We start from the raw sequence: 13,016 nt of genomic DNA on the forward strand, positions 1-13,016 counted from the left end.
GCCGAGGTTGAATTTTACCTCCGCGATTTGTTCTCGACGCCCGATCGCTTGCGTCGCGATTGTTTTTTTTTGCTTTAATATAATTTTATTGGATTTCTACACACGTGACTTTACCGAAAGAAAAAAACACACAACAACGAGTGACCGATATATGGTCCGAGTTGGTCTGTAATAAGGCAGGGCACTGATCGGGGATTGAGCGGTATTGATCAGGAGAGGTGTGGAGAGGGGCGTGGAGCAGAAGGGATGGGGAGGGGGGAGTGGGGAGAGAAGACGGGAAAAAGCAGGCGAGCGGAGAGGCCGCGGCGAGCGGAGAGGCCGCGAAGGGAAGAGGGGAACGAGGTGGAGAGAAGAGGGGAGAGGGGCACAGGAGGGGAGGAGGGAACGAGGTGGAGAGAAGAGGGGAGAGGGGCACAGGAGGGGAGGTGGTAACGAGGTGGAGAGAAGAGGGGAGAGGGGCACAGGAGGGGAGGAGGGAACGAGGTGGAGAGAGGGAGGAGAGGACCATGAGGGAGAGGGGGGGGGAGGAGAGGACCATGAGAGAGGGGGGAGGGGACCTTGAGAGGGGGGGGGAGGAGAGGACCATTAGGGAGGGGGGGGGAGGAGAGGACCATGAGAGGGGGAGGAGAGGACCTTGAGAGAAGGGAACGAGGTGGAGAGAAGAGGGGAGGGAGAGGAGGCACAGGAGAGGAGAGAGAGGAGGGGGGGGGGGGGTGACCCACACACGCCATGCCGCAGCACCTCCAACTCAGGGCCGACTTAGAAAACATTTTAATTTTTCATTTTTTTTCTATTTTTTTTTTCCATTTTTAAACACGCTTTTGTACAGAAAGTTGGCCAGTCGAGGTCAAAATCGGTAGCTTTTTTTTTTGCTCGAATCCCAAAAGCATGCACACACGCCAACCCCACCCCCCTCCCGCCCCCCCGCTCCACGCCTTAGCTTTATTGTATGGTCGCTTAAGTTAATTCCTCCTCGACTAACAATAATCAATAACTCTGCGCTCGCCACTGCTGGGGGTGGTCTCCTTACGAATTTAAACTTAAAAAAAGCAAAGCCGTCGTCAGGGCAACGACCCGCGGCGGCGGCGGGGGGGGGGGGGGGGAGCCGTCGTCACGGCGACGACCCGCGGCGGGAGGGCCGTTGTCAGGGCGACGACCCGCGGCGGCGGCGGCGGGGGCCGGGGGGGGGGCCGTCGCCATGACGACCTGGCGGGGGCGGGGACCGGTTCAGATAAATCGCCGCCGCGTCCGGCCGGCCGGCCGGTCGGTGAGACCGCCGCGAGAGCGGGAATCAAACAAAATTGGGCCGTGGCCGGGCACTCGTAGCGCACTCTCGCTGCCCGCACACAGTCACACCAGCGGCAGGGCGCGGTGGTGGCGGTGGTGGTGGCGGTGGTGGTGGTGGCGGTGAAATCAAATCTTCGGCGAGACACCGGCGGCGTCCAGGCGGTAGCAGCGGCAGTCTGGGACCGGCGAGGAGGGGGGGGGGGAGGCGTCGTCGTCACTGTTCACCGTCGTCACGTTCACTTGAACGTCTTCACGTTCACTTGAACCTCGTCACGTTCACCGTCGTCACGTTCACTTGAACGTCGTCACGTTCACCGTCGTCACGTTCACTTGAACATCGTCACGTTCACTTGAACGTCGTCACATTCACCGTCAGGTTCACCGTCAGGTTCCCCGTCAGGTTCACCGTCAGGTTCACCGTCAGGTTCACCGTCACGTTCAGTCACCGTCAGGTTCACCGTCAGGTTCACCGTCACCGTCGTCAGGTTCGTCGTCAGGTTCACCGTCACCGTCAGGTTCACCGTCAGGTTCACCGTCAGGTTCACCGTCACCGTCGTCAGGTTCACCGTCACCGTCGTCAGGTTCGTCGTCAGGTTCACCGTCAGGTTCACCGTCAGGTTCGTCGTCAGGTTCGTCGTCAGGTTCACCGTCAGGTTCACCGTCACCGTCGTCACGTTCAACCGTGGGCCATGGGCGTCCATTTTGAATACTTTTCAAAATGGCCACCGCATCCCCAGCGGAGTCAACTCGCTAAACTCTCGCGTCTATCCGTTGCTTTCCGTTGCTTGTTTAAACGGTTGTGTGTGTCGGTTCTACCTTTTTTTTTCTTAATTATGTTTTTTGCTTATTTTTTAAACTTTCCATTTCCAAGTTTTCTTTTTTTGTCGATTTTCATTTTTTTTTTTGGCCCGTTACCCCCAAACACCCCTTGCCCCCCCATCCCCCATCCCTCCCAAGCCCTTCCCCCCCCCCCCCACCACCATCAACCTTTACCAAAATGCCCGAGCGAGTCTCTTTCCTTTGGAAGCCAAACACGGTTTACACACACACAGAGAGAAATGGGCCCTGCGGTAGATGTCAAGCAAGACCGGGTTACGTGCGAGCGCGTGCCATCGGACCAAATCTAAACCACGGTTCCAGCCTCCTCCCCCTCCCCTATATATTTTTGTTTTATCGTCGACAAATCCAAACCCGCGTCAAGAAACCGCATGAGGCGGAGCCCCGCGAAGACCCGTTCCGGCATGCGGCGCGAACCTCGCGGTTTCACCAACACGTGGTGGTGTTGTGGTGTGGTGGTGTGGTGGTGGTAGTGTGGTGGTGTGGTTAATTTCTTCACCCCCCCCCCCCCAAACCCACCATCTACATTTTACCGCGGTCGACCGAATCGGGGGAGGGGGGTGGGGGGAGCGAGGAAGCGAATCGACGATTCAAAAACAACAACAACAAAACCGCAGAGAAATGTTTTGGGTATTTTTTAAATATTACGTCAAAAAAAGGAGAGGGTTGGTGGTGGTGGTGGTTGGTGGGGGTGGTGGTGGAGGTGGTGTGGGTGGTGGAGGTGGTGGTGGGGGTGGTGGTGGAGGTGGTGGTTGGTGGGGGTGGTGGTGGAGGTGGTGGTGGTGGTTGGTGGGGGTGGAAAAAAAACCGTGGTTGGAGACGGGCCGCTTCCTTCTCGCGGAGAGAAATGGCGCAGGACCACCACCCCCCTCCCACCCTCCACCCACCCCTTGTGTGTGTGTGGGGGGGGGGGTGGGGGGTTGTGGTGGTGGGGGGAGGTGAGGGGAGGGGCCGCCGACGATTTTACCCCGGCGGCAAAGCGTTAAAAAAAAACCCACCACAAACGGCGGAGGAAACGTGGAGGAGATGGAAAAACAAAAACACAGAATCGCGGGAAAAAATTAACGGGTGGTGGTGGTGGTGGGCGTGTGTACGTGTGTGTGTACGTGTGTGTGTACGCGTGTGTGTGTACGCGTGTGTGTACAGTGTGTGTGTACGCGTGTGTACGTGTGTGTGTACGCGTGTGTGTACGCGTGTGTGTGTACGCGTGTGTGTGTACGCGTGTGGCGTTAATTTTGTGTCGTTTTTTTTTTCGTTTGTTAATCAAATTTCTTTCTTTTAGACCCCTTTTTTTGTTACAACGTTATTATACCGTTGGAAACAATCTCGCTCACTCGCCCGCGCCGATGGGTGGTGGTCGTTGTTGCAGCAGGTGGGTGGGTGACGGTGGGCGGTTGTGGCGGTTGTCCCTGCCGGCTCTACAATTGCGGGCTTGGTGGTGGTGGTGGTGGGGGGGGTGGGTGGGTGGGTGGGGAGACGGTGGTGGTGGTGGGAGTGTGGGGGGGGGGTGGGAGTGTGGTGGTGGTGGGGGGGAGCGGTGTGGAGCCAGTATGTGGGGGGAGTCGTACATTAAACGACCACCCCCCACAACACCTCCCTCCCTCCCTGCCCCCCCCCGCCCCCCAATTCTTCTTCTCCCTCCCCTCCCCCCTCTCGCTCTCCTCATCCCTAGATGAGGTCGGCCACGTTCATGGGCATCTCCTCCACCTGCGTGTTGTAGAACGTCTCGATGTCGCGGAGGATTCGCTTGTCCTCCTCCGTCACAAAGTTTATGGCGACGCCCTTGCGGCCGAAACGACCCCCTCGTCCAATCCTACGCGGGCGGAGCAGGAGGGGGGCGGAGCAGGAGGAGGGGGCGGAGCAGGAGGGGGGCGGAGCAGGAGGAGGGGGCGGAGCAGGAGGGGGCGGAGCAGGAGGGGGGCGGAGCAGGAGGGGGCGGAGCAGGAGGAGGGCGGAGCAGGAGGAGGGGGCGGAGCAGGAGGGGGTGGAGCAGGAGGGGGTGGAGGAGGAGGGGGTGGGAGTGGAGGAGGGGGTGGGGGGGACACGCACGCGTTGGTAACCGTGGCAGTGGACAGTGAAGGTGGAGAGTGACGTCATCCGGCGCAAACTCCGGTGACCGCCCCTCGCAACACCGGCGGCGGCTTTTGGCTAACCGTCGTACAAAGGCGGTGGCCACATAGAGACCCGTAGACTCATCACACAAAGACCCGTAGACTCATAGACTCATCACACAGAGACCAATAGACTCATCACACAGAGACCCATAGACTCGCACATAGAGACCCATAGACTCATCACACAGACTCATAGACTCATCACACAGAGACCCATAGACTCATCACACAAAGACCCATAGACTCATCACACAGACTCATATACTCATCACACAGAGACCCGTAGACTCATCACACAGAGACCCATAGACTCGCACATAGAGACCCATAGACTCATCACACAGAGACCCGTAGACTCATTACACAGAGACCCATAGACTCATCACGCAGACACCCGTAGACTCATCACACAGAGACCCATAGACTCATCACACAGAGACCCATAGACTCATCACACAGAGACCCATAGACTCATCACACAGAGACCCGTAGACTCATCACACAGAGACCCATAGACTCATCACACACAGAGACCCATAGACTCATCACACAGAGACTCATAGACTCATCACACACAGAGACCCGTAGACTCATCACACAGACCCACAGACTCATCACACAGACCCATAGACTCATCACACAGAGACCCATAGACTCATCACACAGAGACCCATAGACTCATCACACAGACCCACAGACTCATCACACAGAGACCCATAGACTCACCACACAGAGACCCACAGACTCATCACACAGAGACCCACAGACTCATCACACATAGAGACCCATAGACTCATCACACAGAGACCCACAGACTCACACAGAGACCCATAGACTCATCACACAGAGACCCACAGACTCACCACACAGAGACCCATAGACTCATCACACAGAGACCCATAGACTCATCACACACAGACCCATAGACTCATCACACAGAGACCCGTAGACTCATCACAGAGACCCACAGACTCATCATGCAGACACCCGTAGACTCATCACGCAGACACCCATAGACTCATCACACAGAGACCCATAGACTGATCACACAGAGACCCATAGACTCATCACACAGACGCACAGACTCATCACACAGAGACCCATAGACTCATCACACAGAGACCCGTAGACTCACCACACAGACGCACAGGGTGGGTGGGGTGGTTGGGGTGAGCGGGGGTACCTGTGGATGTAGTTCTCTCGGTTGGTGGGCAGGTCGTAGTTGATGACCAAGGAGACTTGCTGCACGTCAATACCACGGGCCTGGGTCACACGCACACACAAAGACAAAGATCCCCCATGTAGCCTTAGTTAACATCGCCGCCAAATACAGCAGGCATCGTTAGGGGTCGGGATCGGACCCACAACCCCCTGCGTACCAGGCGAGGTAGTTAATATCCTGCCAAATACAGCAGGCATCGTCAGGGGTCGGGATCGGACCCACAACCCCCTGCGTACCAGGCGAGGTAGTTAATATCCTGCCAAATACGGCAGGCATCGTCAGGGGTCGGGATCGAACCCATGACCTCCTGCGTACCGGGCGAGGTAGTTAACATCTCTCGCCAAATACAGCAGGCATCGTCAGGGGTCGCGATCGGACCCACAACCCCCTGCGTACCGGGCGAGGTAGTTAATATCTTGCCAAATACAGCAGGCATCGTCAGGGGTCGGGATCGGACCCACGACCCCCTGCGTACCGGGCGAGGTAGTCAACATCTCGCGAGTAGGCTCCCCGTTACTCACCAGCAGGTCCGTGGTGATGAGCACGCGACTGGAGCCCGAGCGAAACTCGCGCATGATCAGGTCCCGCTCCTTCTGATCCATGTCACCGTGCTGCAGACGGACACACACGCAGGCGCACACACGCATTCGTGTGTGTCGAACTTCTTTCACACCGTACGTAGCCAACCGTGCTGTGTGTCGAACTTCCTTCACACCGTACGTAGCCAACCGTGCTGTGTGTCGAACTTCCTTCACACCGTACGTAGCCAACCGTGCTGTGTGTCGAACTTCCTTCACACCGTACGTAGCCAACCGTGCTGTGTGTCGAACTTCTTTCACACCGTACGTAGCCAACCGTGCTGTGTGTGTGTGTTGAACTTCTTTCACACCGTACGTAGCCAGTGACGCCGGCGCGTGAACGCTCTAGCCGTCACTCGGCCCGTGTTTAACCGGCGGAGTCGGGTGGATGGGAGGCGACTGGGTGGCGGCTTTGGGAGAGCCGGTGAGGTGTGGTGGTGGTGGTGGTGGTGTTGAGTGTTGGTGGAAGACGGTGAATGGGCGAATCGCCGGTTCCGGTGGATTCACGGAGCTGGCGGGACATGCCGAGGCAATCTCGGGTCATCGGGGGTCATGAATATCGCAACCTCCGATTGGCACGGTTTGGGGCTGGTGAATCAGCGAGTCTGGGCGAGCTGCCGAGCGTGCTGGCGAGTAGGCGAATCGGCGAGCCGGTGAGTCATTGAGTAGGTGAATCAGCGAGTTGGTGAGTGAGCCGGTGAGTAGGTGAATTGGCGTGCCGGTGAGCGAGCCGGCGAGTAGGTGAATCGGCGTGCCGGTGAGCGAGCCGGTGAGTAGGTGAATCAGCGAGTTGGTGAGCGAGCCGGTGAGTAGATGAATCAGCGAGTTGGTGAGCGAGCCGGTGAGTAGATGAATCAGCGAGCCGGTGAGTAGGTGAATCGGCGTGCCGGCGAGCAAGCTGGTGAGTAGGTGAATCTGCGAGTTGGTGAGCGAGCCGGTGAGTAGATGAATCAGCGAGTTGGTGAGCGAGCCGGTGAGTAGGTGAATCGGCGAGTCGGTGAGCGAGCCAGTGAGTAGGTGAATCAGCGAGTTGGTGAGCGAGCCGGTGAGTAGGTGAATCAGCGAGTTGGTGAGTGTGCCGGTGAGTAGGTGAATTGGCGTGCCGGTGAGCGAGCCGGCGAGTAGGTGAATCGGCGTGCCGGTGAGCGAGCCAGTGAGTAGGTGAATCAGCGAGTTGGTGAGCGAGCCGGTGAGTAGATGAATCAGCGAGTTGGTGAGCGAGCCGGTGAGTAGGTGAATCAGCGAGCCGGTGAGTAGATGAATCAGCGAGCCAGTGAGTAGATGAATCAGCGAGTTGGTGAGCGAGCCGGTGAGTAGGTGAATCAGCGAGCCGGTGAGTAGATGAATCAGCGAGCCGGTGAGTAGGTGAATCGGCGTGCCGGCGAGCAAGCCGGTGAGTAGGTGAATCAGCGAGCCGGTGAGTAGATGAATCAGCGAGCCAGTGAGTAGATGAATCAGCGAGTTGGTGAGCGAGCCGGTGAGTAGGTGAATCAGCGAGCCGGTGAGTAGATGAATCAGCGAGCCGGTGAGTAGGTGAATCGGCGTGCCGGCGAGCAAGCCGGTGAGTAGGTGAATCAGCTAGTTGGTGAGCAAGCTGGTGAGTAGGTGAATTGGAGTGCCGGTGAGCGAGCCGGTGAGTAGGTGAATCAGCGAGTTGGTGAGCGTGCCGGTGAGTAGGTGAATCAGCGTGCCGGTGAGCGAGCCGGTGAGTAGGTGAATCGGCGTGCCGGTGAGCGAGCCGGTGAGTAGGTGAATCGGCGTGCCGGTGAGCGAGCCGGTGAGTAGGTGAATCAGCAAGTTGGTGAGCAAGCCGGTGAGTAGGTGAATTGGCGTGCCGGTGAGCGAGCCGGTGAGAAGGTGAATCGGAGTGCCGGCGAGCTCCGGTGAGCGAGCCGGTGAGTAGGTGAATCAGCGAGTTGGTGAGCGAGCCGGTGAGTAGATGAATCGGCGTGCCGGTGAGTAGGTGAATCAGCGAGTTGGTGAGCGAGCCGGTGAGTAGGTGAATCGGCGTTCCGGTGAGCGAGCCGGTGAGTAGGTGAATCGGCGTGCCGGCGAGCGAGCCGGTGAGTAGGTGAATCAGCGAGTCGGTGAGCGAGCCGGTGAGTAGGTGAATCAGCGAGTCGGTGAGTCATTCATTAGGTGAATCAGCGAGTCATTGAGTAGGTGAATCAGCGAGTTGGTGAGCGAGCCGGTGAGTAGATGAATCGGCGTGCCGGTGAGCGAGCCAGTGAGTAGGTGAATCAGCGAGTCAGTGAGCGAGCTGGTGAGTAGGTGAATCAGCGAGTCGGTGAGTCATTGAGTAGGTGAATCAGCGAGTTGGTGAGCGAGCCGGTGAGTAGGTGAATCAGCGAGTTGGTGAGCGAGCCGGTGAGTAGGCGAATCTGCGAGTTGGTGAGCGAGCCGGTGAGTAGGTGAATCAGCGAGTCGGTGAGCGAGCCGGTGAGTAGGTGAATCTGCGAGTTGGTGAGTCATTGAGTAGGTGAATCAGCGAGTCGGTGAGTCATTGAGTAGGTGAATCAGCGAGTCGGTGAGTCATTGAGTAGGTGAATCAGCGAGTTGGTGAGCGAGCCGGTGAGTAGGTGAATCAGCGAGCTGGTGAGCGAGCCGGTGAGTAAGTGAATCAGCGAGCTGGTGAGCGAGCCGGTGAGTAGGTGAACCGGCGTGCCGGCTCGCTCGCCGGCGATCCGCGTGCGTACCATGGCGGACACGGTGAAGTCACGCGCGTGCATCTTCTCCGTGAGCCAGTCCACCTTCCGCCGGGTGTTCAAGAAGATCACCGCCTGGGTGATGGTGAGCGTCTCGTAGAGATCGCACAGTGTGTCCAGCTTCCACTCCTGAAACGCGAGAGCAAAACACGCGTGCCAAAGGCTGTCGCACGCACGCAAGCAAGCAGCTCCCCCCGGGGGTAGCAGTGGCACAAGTGGGTCGGCGTGCCCACGGTCGGTCGCGCCTAGAGGGCCCCCCCGATTCGGAAGCGACCCCTCGCACAAGCTTTAGGTTTAATGGAATCGGTGTTTGAACATCTTAAAACGCAAACGTCCCTGTTCCACCGCCAGGGAAGGGCAAACAAAAAAAAAAGATTCCTTAATTTTTATTTTTTTTTCAAACTTTGATACCGTGAAACTAAACGGTGCCATGTGTTTGTGGCCGCTCACCCCGAGCTGTAAACGCTCCGATGGTGAACTGCCCCCCCTTGGCTGGCGCTGTTCGCCTTCTGGCTATGGACCACCGCGGCTCTCCCCCTCCTCTGCCCCCCCCCCCCCCCCGCCCGCCCCCCCAATCCCCGTTACGCTCTCAGGGTCTCCGACATTCAACGCCGTCGGGGAAGCGGCGCTCCCTCCGCCTTCGCAAAAATGCAGCGGCAGCAAAGCTCCTCGGTCGGTTGGTGGTACCCACCACACGCTCGTCTCTGTTTCTTTCGGTAAAGTTACGTAGATAGATAGAATTAAAATAATAATAAATAAAAAACACACCGCCTACGTGGACTTTACAGCGAAAGAAACCGGAGAGAGCATGGATTCCTCCAGTCACGAAAGCTTCGAATCAAGCAGCTGTACACAATCGAGCACTCCGACTCTTAACCGCGGCAATTGGCTCCACGTAACGGGCCGTTGAGCGATTTTTGTTTTTTTCCCGTTGAGCGAGCGGTGAAAGGCTTCACCTCGTTCCGATAGCAAGGAAAGTTCCCCCCCCGCCCCCCCCACCCCCGAAAAAATATAACGTCCCTTATAATAGTCAAACAATTGATATTGATACGTAAAGATGCCAACTACATTATAAACACACACGTAACGTGACGAGAAACTTGGTTCATCGATGTATTCATTAATATTTACTGTACCTACAACAGCCCATCGTTAACAGGGGAATGGTCGGAAAGCGAATACATTGGACTCTGGAGGCACTACACTATACACTACACTACTACACACTATTAGACACTATACACTACTATACACTACTACACTATACATTATACCACTTACACTACACCACTTACACTACACCACTTACACTACTATACACTACGATACACTACTCCACTACACACTATACACCACTACACTACTACCACTACTACACACTACTATACACTACACTACTACACACTACACCACTATACACTACACCACCATACACCACACCACTACACACTATACACCACTACACTACTATACACTACACTACCTACACACTACTACACTAATATACACTACTACACACTACCACTACTACCACTACTACTATACACTACTACACACTACACCACTATACACTACACCACCATACACTACACCACTACACACTATACACCACTACACTACTATACACTACACTACTACACACTACTATACACTACACTACTACACCACTATACACTACACCACCATACACCACACACCACTACACTATACATTGGGCTCCATGGAGTACCGTCGTCAAATGGACGAGTCATTAACAAGGTGTTTGTGCGTGGTTCTGGCGGCGTGCGTGGTAGCTCTAGTCGAGGTGGTTGTGGCGGTTGTTCTGGTCATGGCGGTGGAGGTGGGTCCCCTCACCTCGCGCTCCACCATGATGTAGAACTGCTTGATGCCCTCCAGGGTGAGCTCCTCCTTCTTGACGAGGATGCGCACCGGCTCGCGCATGAACTTCTTGGTCACCTCCAGCACCTCGGCCGGCATGGTGGCCGACAGCAGCACCACCTGGGGGGGGAGAGGGGAGAGGGGAGCAGGAGCAAGCCCAGAACGGTGAAGCAGGCCATCGGGCGCGTCGATTGGGGGGAGCTGTGGCGCAGGTGTGTATGTCCGTACGCATGTGGAGGTGTTTCAGCTTCTTTCACAACGTACGTAGCCAACCGTGCACAAACCTCCTGCACCCCCCACACACGCACGCGAGCGCAAACCCCCACGCACACACACACACACAAACCCCCCACGCACACACACAAGCCCCCCATGCACACACACACACACACAAGCCCCCCACGCACACACACACACAAACCCCCCCACACACACACACACAAACCCCCCCAAACACGCACACACACAAGCCCCCCACGCACGCACACACACAAGCCCCCCACACACACGAACACCCCCCCCCCAACACACACACACAAACACCCCCCCTCCCAACACACACACAAACACCCCCCCAACACACACACACACAAACACCCCCCTCCCAACACACACACACACACCCCCCTCCCAACACACACACAAACACCCCCCAACACACAAACACCCCCCCTCCCAACACACACACAAACACCCCCCCAACACACACACACACAAACACCCCCCCAACACACACACACACAAACACCCCCCTCCCAACACACACACACACACCCCCCTCCCAACACACACACAAACACCCCCCAACACACAAACACCCCCCCTCCCAACACACACACACACACACCCCCCTCCCAACACACACACAAACACCCCCCCTCCCAACACACACACACACACCCCCCTCCCAACACACACACAAACACCCCCCCTCCCAACACACACACAAACACCCCCCAACACACGAACACCGCACCCTCCCAACACACACAAACACCCCCCCTCCCAACACACACAAACACCCCCCAACACACACACACAAACACCCCCCAACACACACACACAAACACCCCCCAACACACACAAACACCCCCCAACACACACACACAAACACCCCCCAACACACACACACACAAACACCCCCCCTCCCAACACACACACAAACATCCCCCCCCCCCACCCACACACAAACACCCCCCCTCCCAACACACACACAAACACCCCCCAACACACGAACACCCACACACCCCTCCCAACACACACACAAACACCCCCCTCCCAACACACACACACAAACACCCCCCCAACACACGAACACCCACACACCCCCTCCCAACACACACACACACACACACAAACAACACCCCCCCCCCCACCCCCTCCCAACACACACACGCGCGCACCTGGATGTTGGAGTTGAGCTTCTGGAAGATCTCGTAGATCTGGTCCTTGAAGCCGCGGCTCAACATCTCGTCGGCCTCGTCCAGCACGAACATGCGGATGGCGCGCGGCGAGAGGTAGCGGCGGTTCAGCATGTCGAAGACGCGGCCCGGCGTGCCCACCACGATGTGCGGCGCCTCCGCCTGCAGCTTCTGCATCTCGTTGCGCACGTTGGTGCCCCCGATGCAGGCGTGGCAGGCGGCGCCCATGTAGTCGCCCAGCGCCAGCACCACCTTCTGGATCTGTCGCGGGCGGAGGACGACACGGCGAGGCGCGGGGGGGTGAGGGGGGTGAGGGGGGGACGAGACGGCGAGCGAGTTCGCGGCCGAGCTCACGACCGAGCGAGCTTATCACTGAGCGAGCTTATCACTGAGCGAGCTTATCACTGAGCGAGCTTATCACTGAGCGAGCTTATCACTGAGCGAGCTTATCACTGAGCGAGCTTATCACTGAGCGAGCTTATCACTGAGCGAGCTTATCACTGAGCGAGCTTATCACTGAGCGAGCTTATCACTGAGCGAGCTTATCACTGAGCGAGCTTATCACTGAGCGAGCTTATCACTGAGCGAGCTTATCACTGAGCGAGCTTATCACTGAGCGAGCTTATCACTGAGCGAGCTTATCACTGAGCGAGCTTATCACTGAGCGAGCTTATCACTGAGCGAGCTTATCACTGAGCGAGCTTATCACTGAGCGAGCTTATCACTGAGCGAGCTTATCACTGAGCGAGCTTATCACTGAGCGAGCTTATCACTGAGCGAGCTTATCACTGAGCGAGCTTATCACTGAGCGAGCTTATCACTGAGCGAGCTTATCACTGAGCGAGCTTATCACTGAGCGAGCTTATCACTGAGCGAGCTTATCACTGAGCGAGCTTATCACTGAGCGAGCTTATCACTGAGCGAGCTTATCACTGAGCGAGCTTATCACTGAGCGAGCTTATCACTGAGCGAGC

General features: G+C 57.0%; 1 protein-coding gene across 2 annotated transcripts in view; it reads right to left on the reverse strand.

Annotated features, from left to right (window-relative positions):
- Window positions 1–755: 755 nt before the first annotated feature.
- Window positions 756–13,016, reverse strand: part of LOC116957175 (eukaryotic initiation factor 4A-II) — a 30,727-nt gene continuing 18,466 nt past the window's right edge. The window contains exons 5-11 of one of the 2 annotated variants that reach the window (XR_012930482.1): window positions 12,025–12,303; window positions 10,598–10,741; window positions 8,735–8,872; window positions 5,982–6,071; window positions 5,422–5,501; window positions 1,589–3,937; window positions 756–1,553 (exon numbers count right to left, since the gene is read on the reverse strand). Coding sequence is in view for 1 of the 2 variants with exons in the window: in XM_032979175.2 (XP_032835066.1) it covers window positions 3,793–3,937; window positions 5,422–5,501; window positions 5,982–6,071; window positions 8,735–8,872; window positions 10,598–10,741; window positions 12,025–12,303 (876 nt within the window). In the remaining variant the exon portion in view is untranslated. Of the gene's footprint in view, window positions 3,938–5,421; window positions 5,502–5,981; window positions 6,072–8,734; window positions 8,873–10,597; window positions 10,742–12,024; window positions 12,304–13,016 lie in introns of both variants that reach the window. The other variant, XM_032979175.2, reaches the window with a different exon arrangement.

Source organism: Petromyzon marinus, chromosome 70, assembly GCF_048934315.1.
Source record: "Petromyzon marinus isolate PM22_M1 ecotype Great Lakes invasive population chromosome 70, UKy_Petmar_22M1.pri1.0, whole genome shotgun sequence".
NCBI classification, from domain to species: Eukaryota; Metazoa; Chordata; class Hyperoartia; order Petromyzontiformes; family Petromyzontidae; genus Petromyzon; species Petromyzon marinus.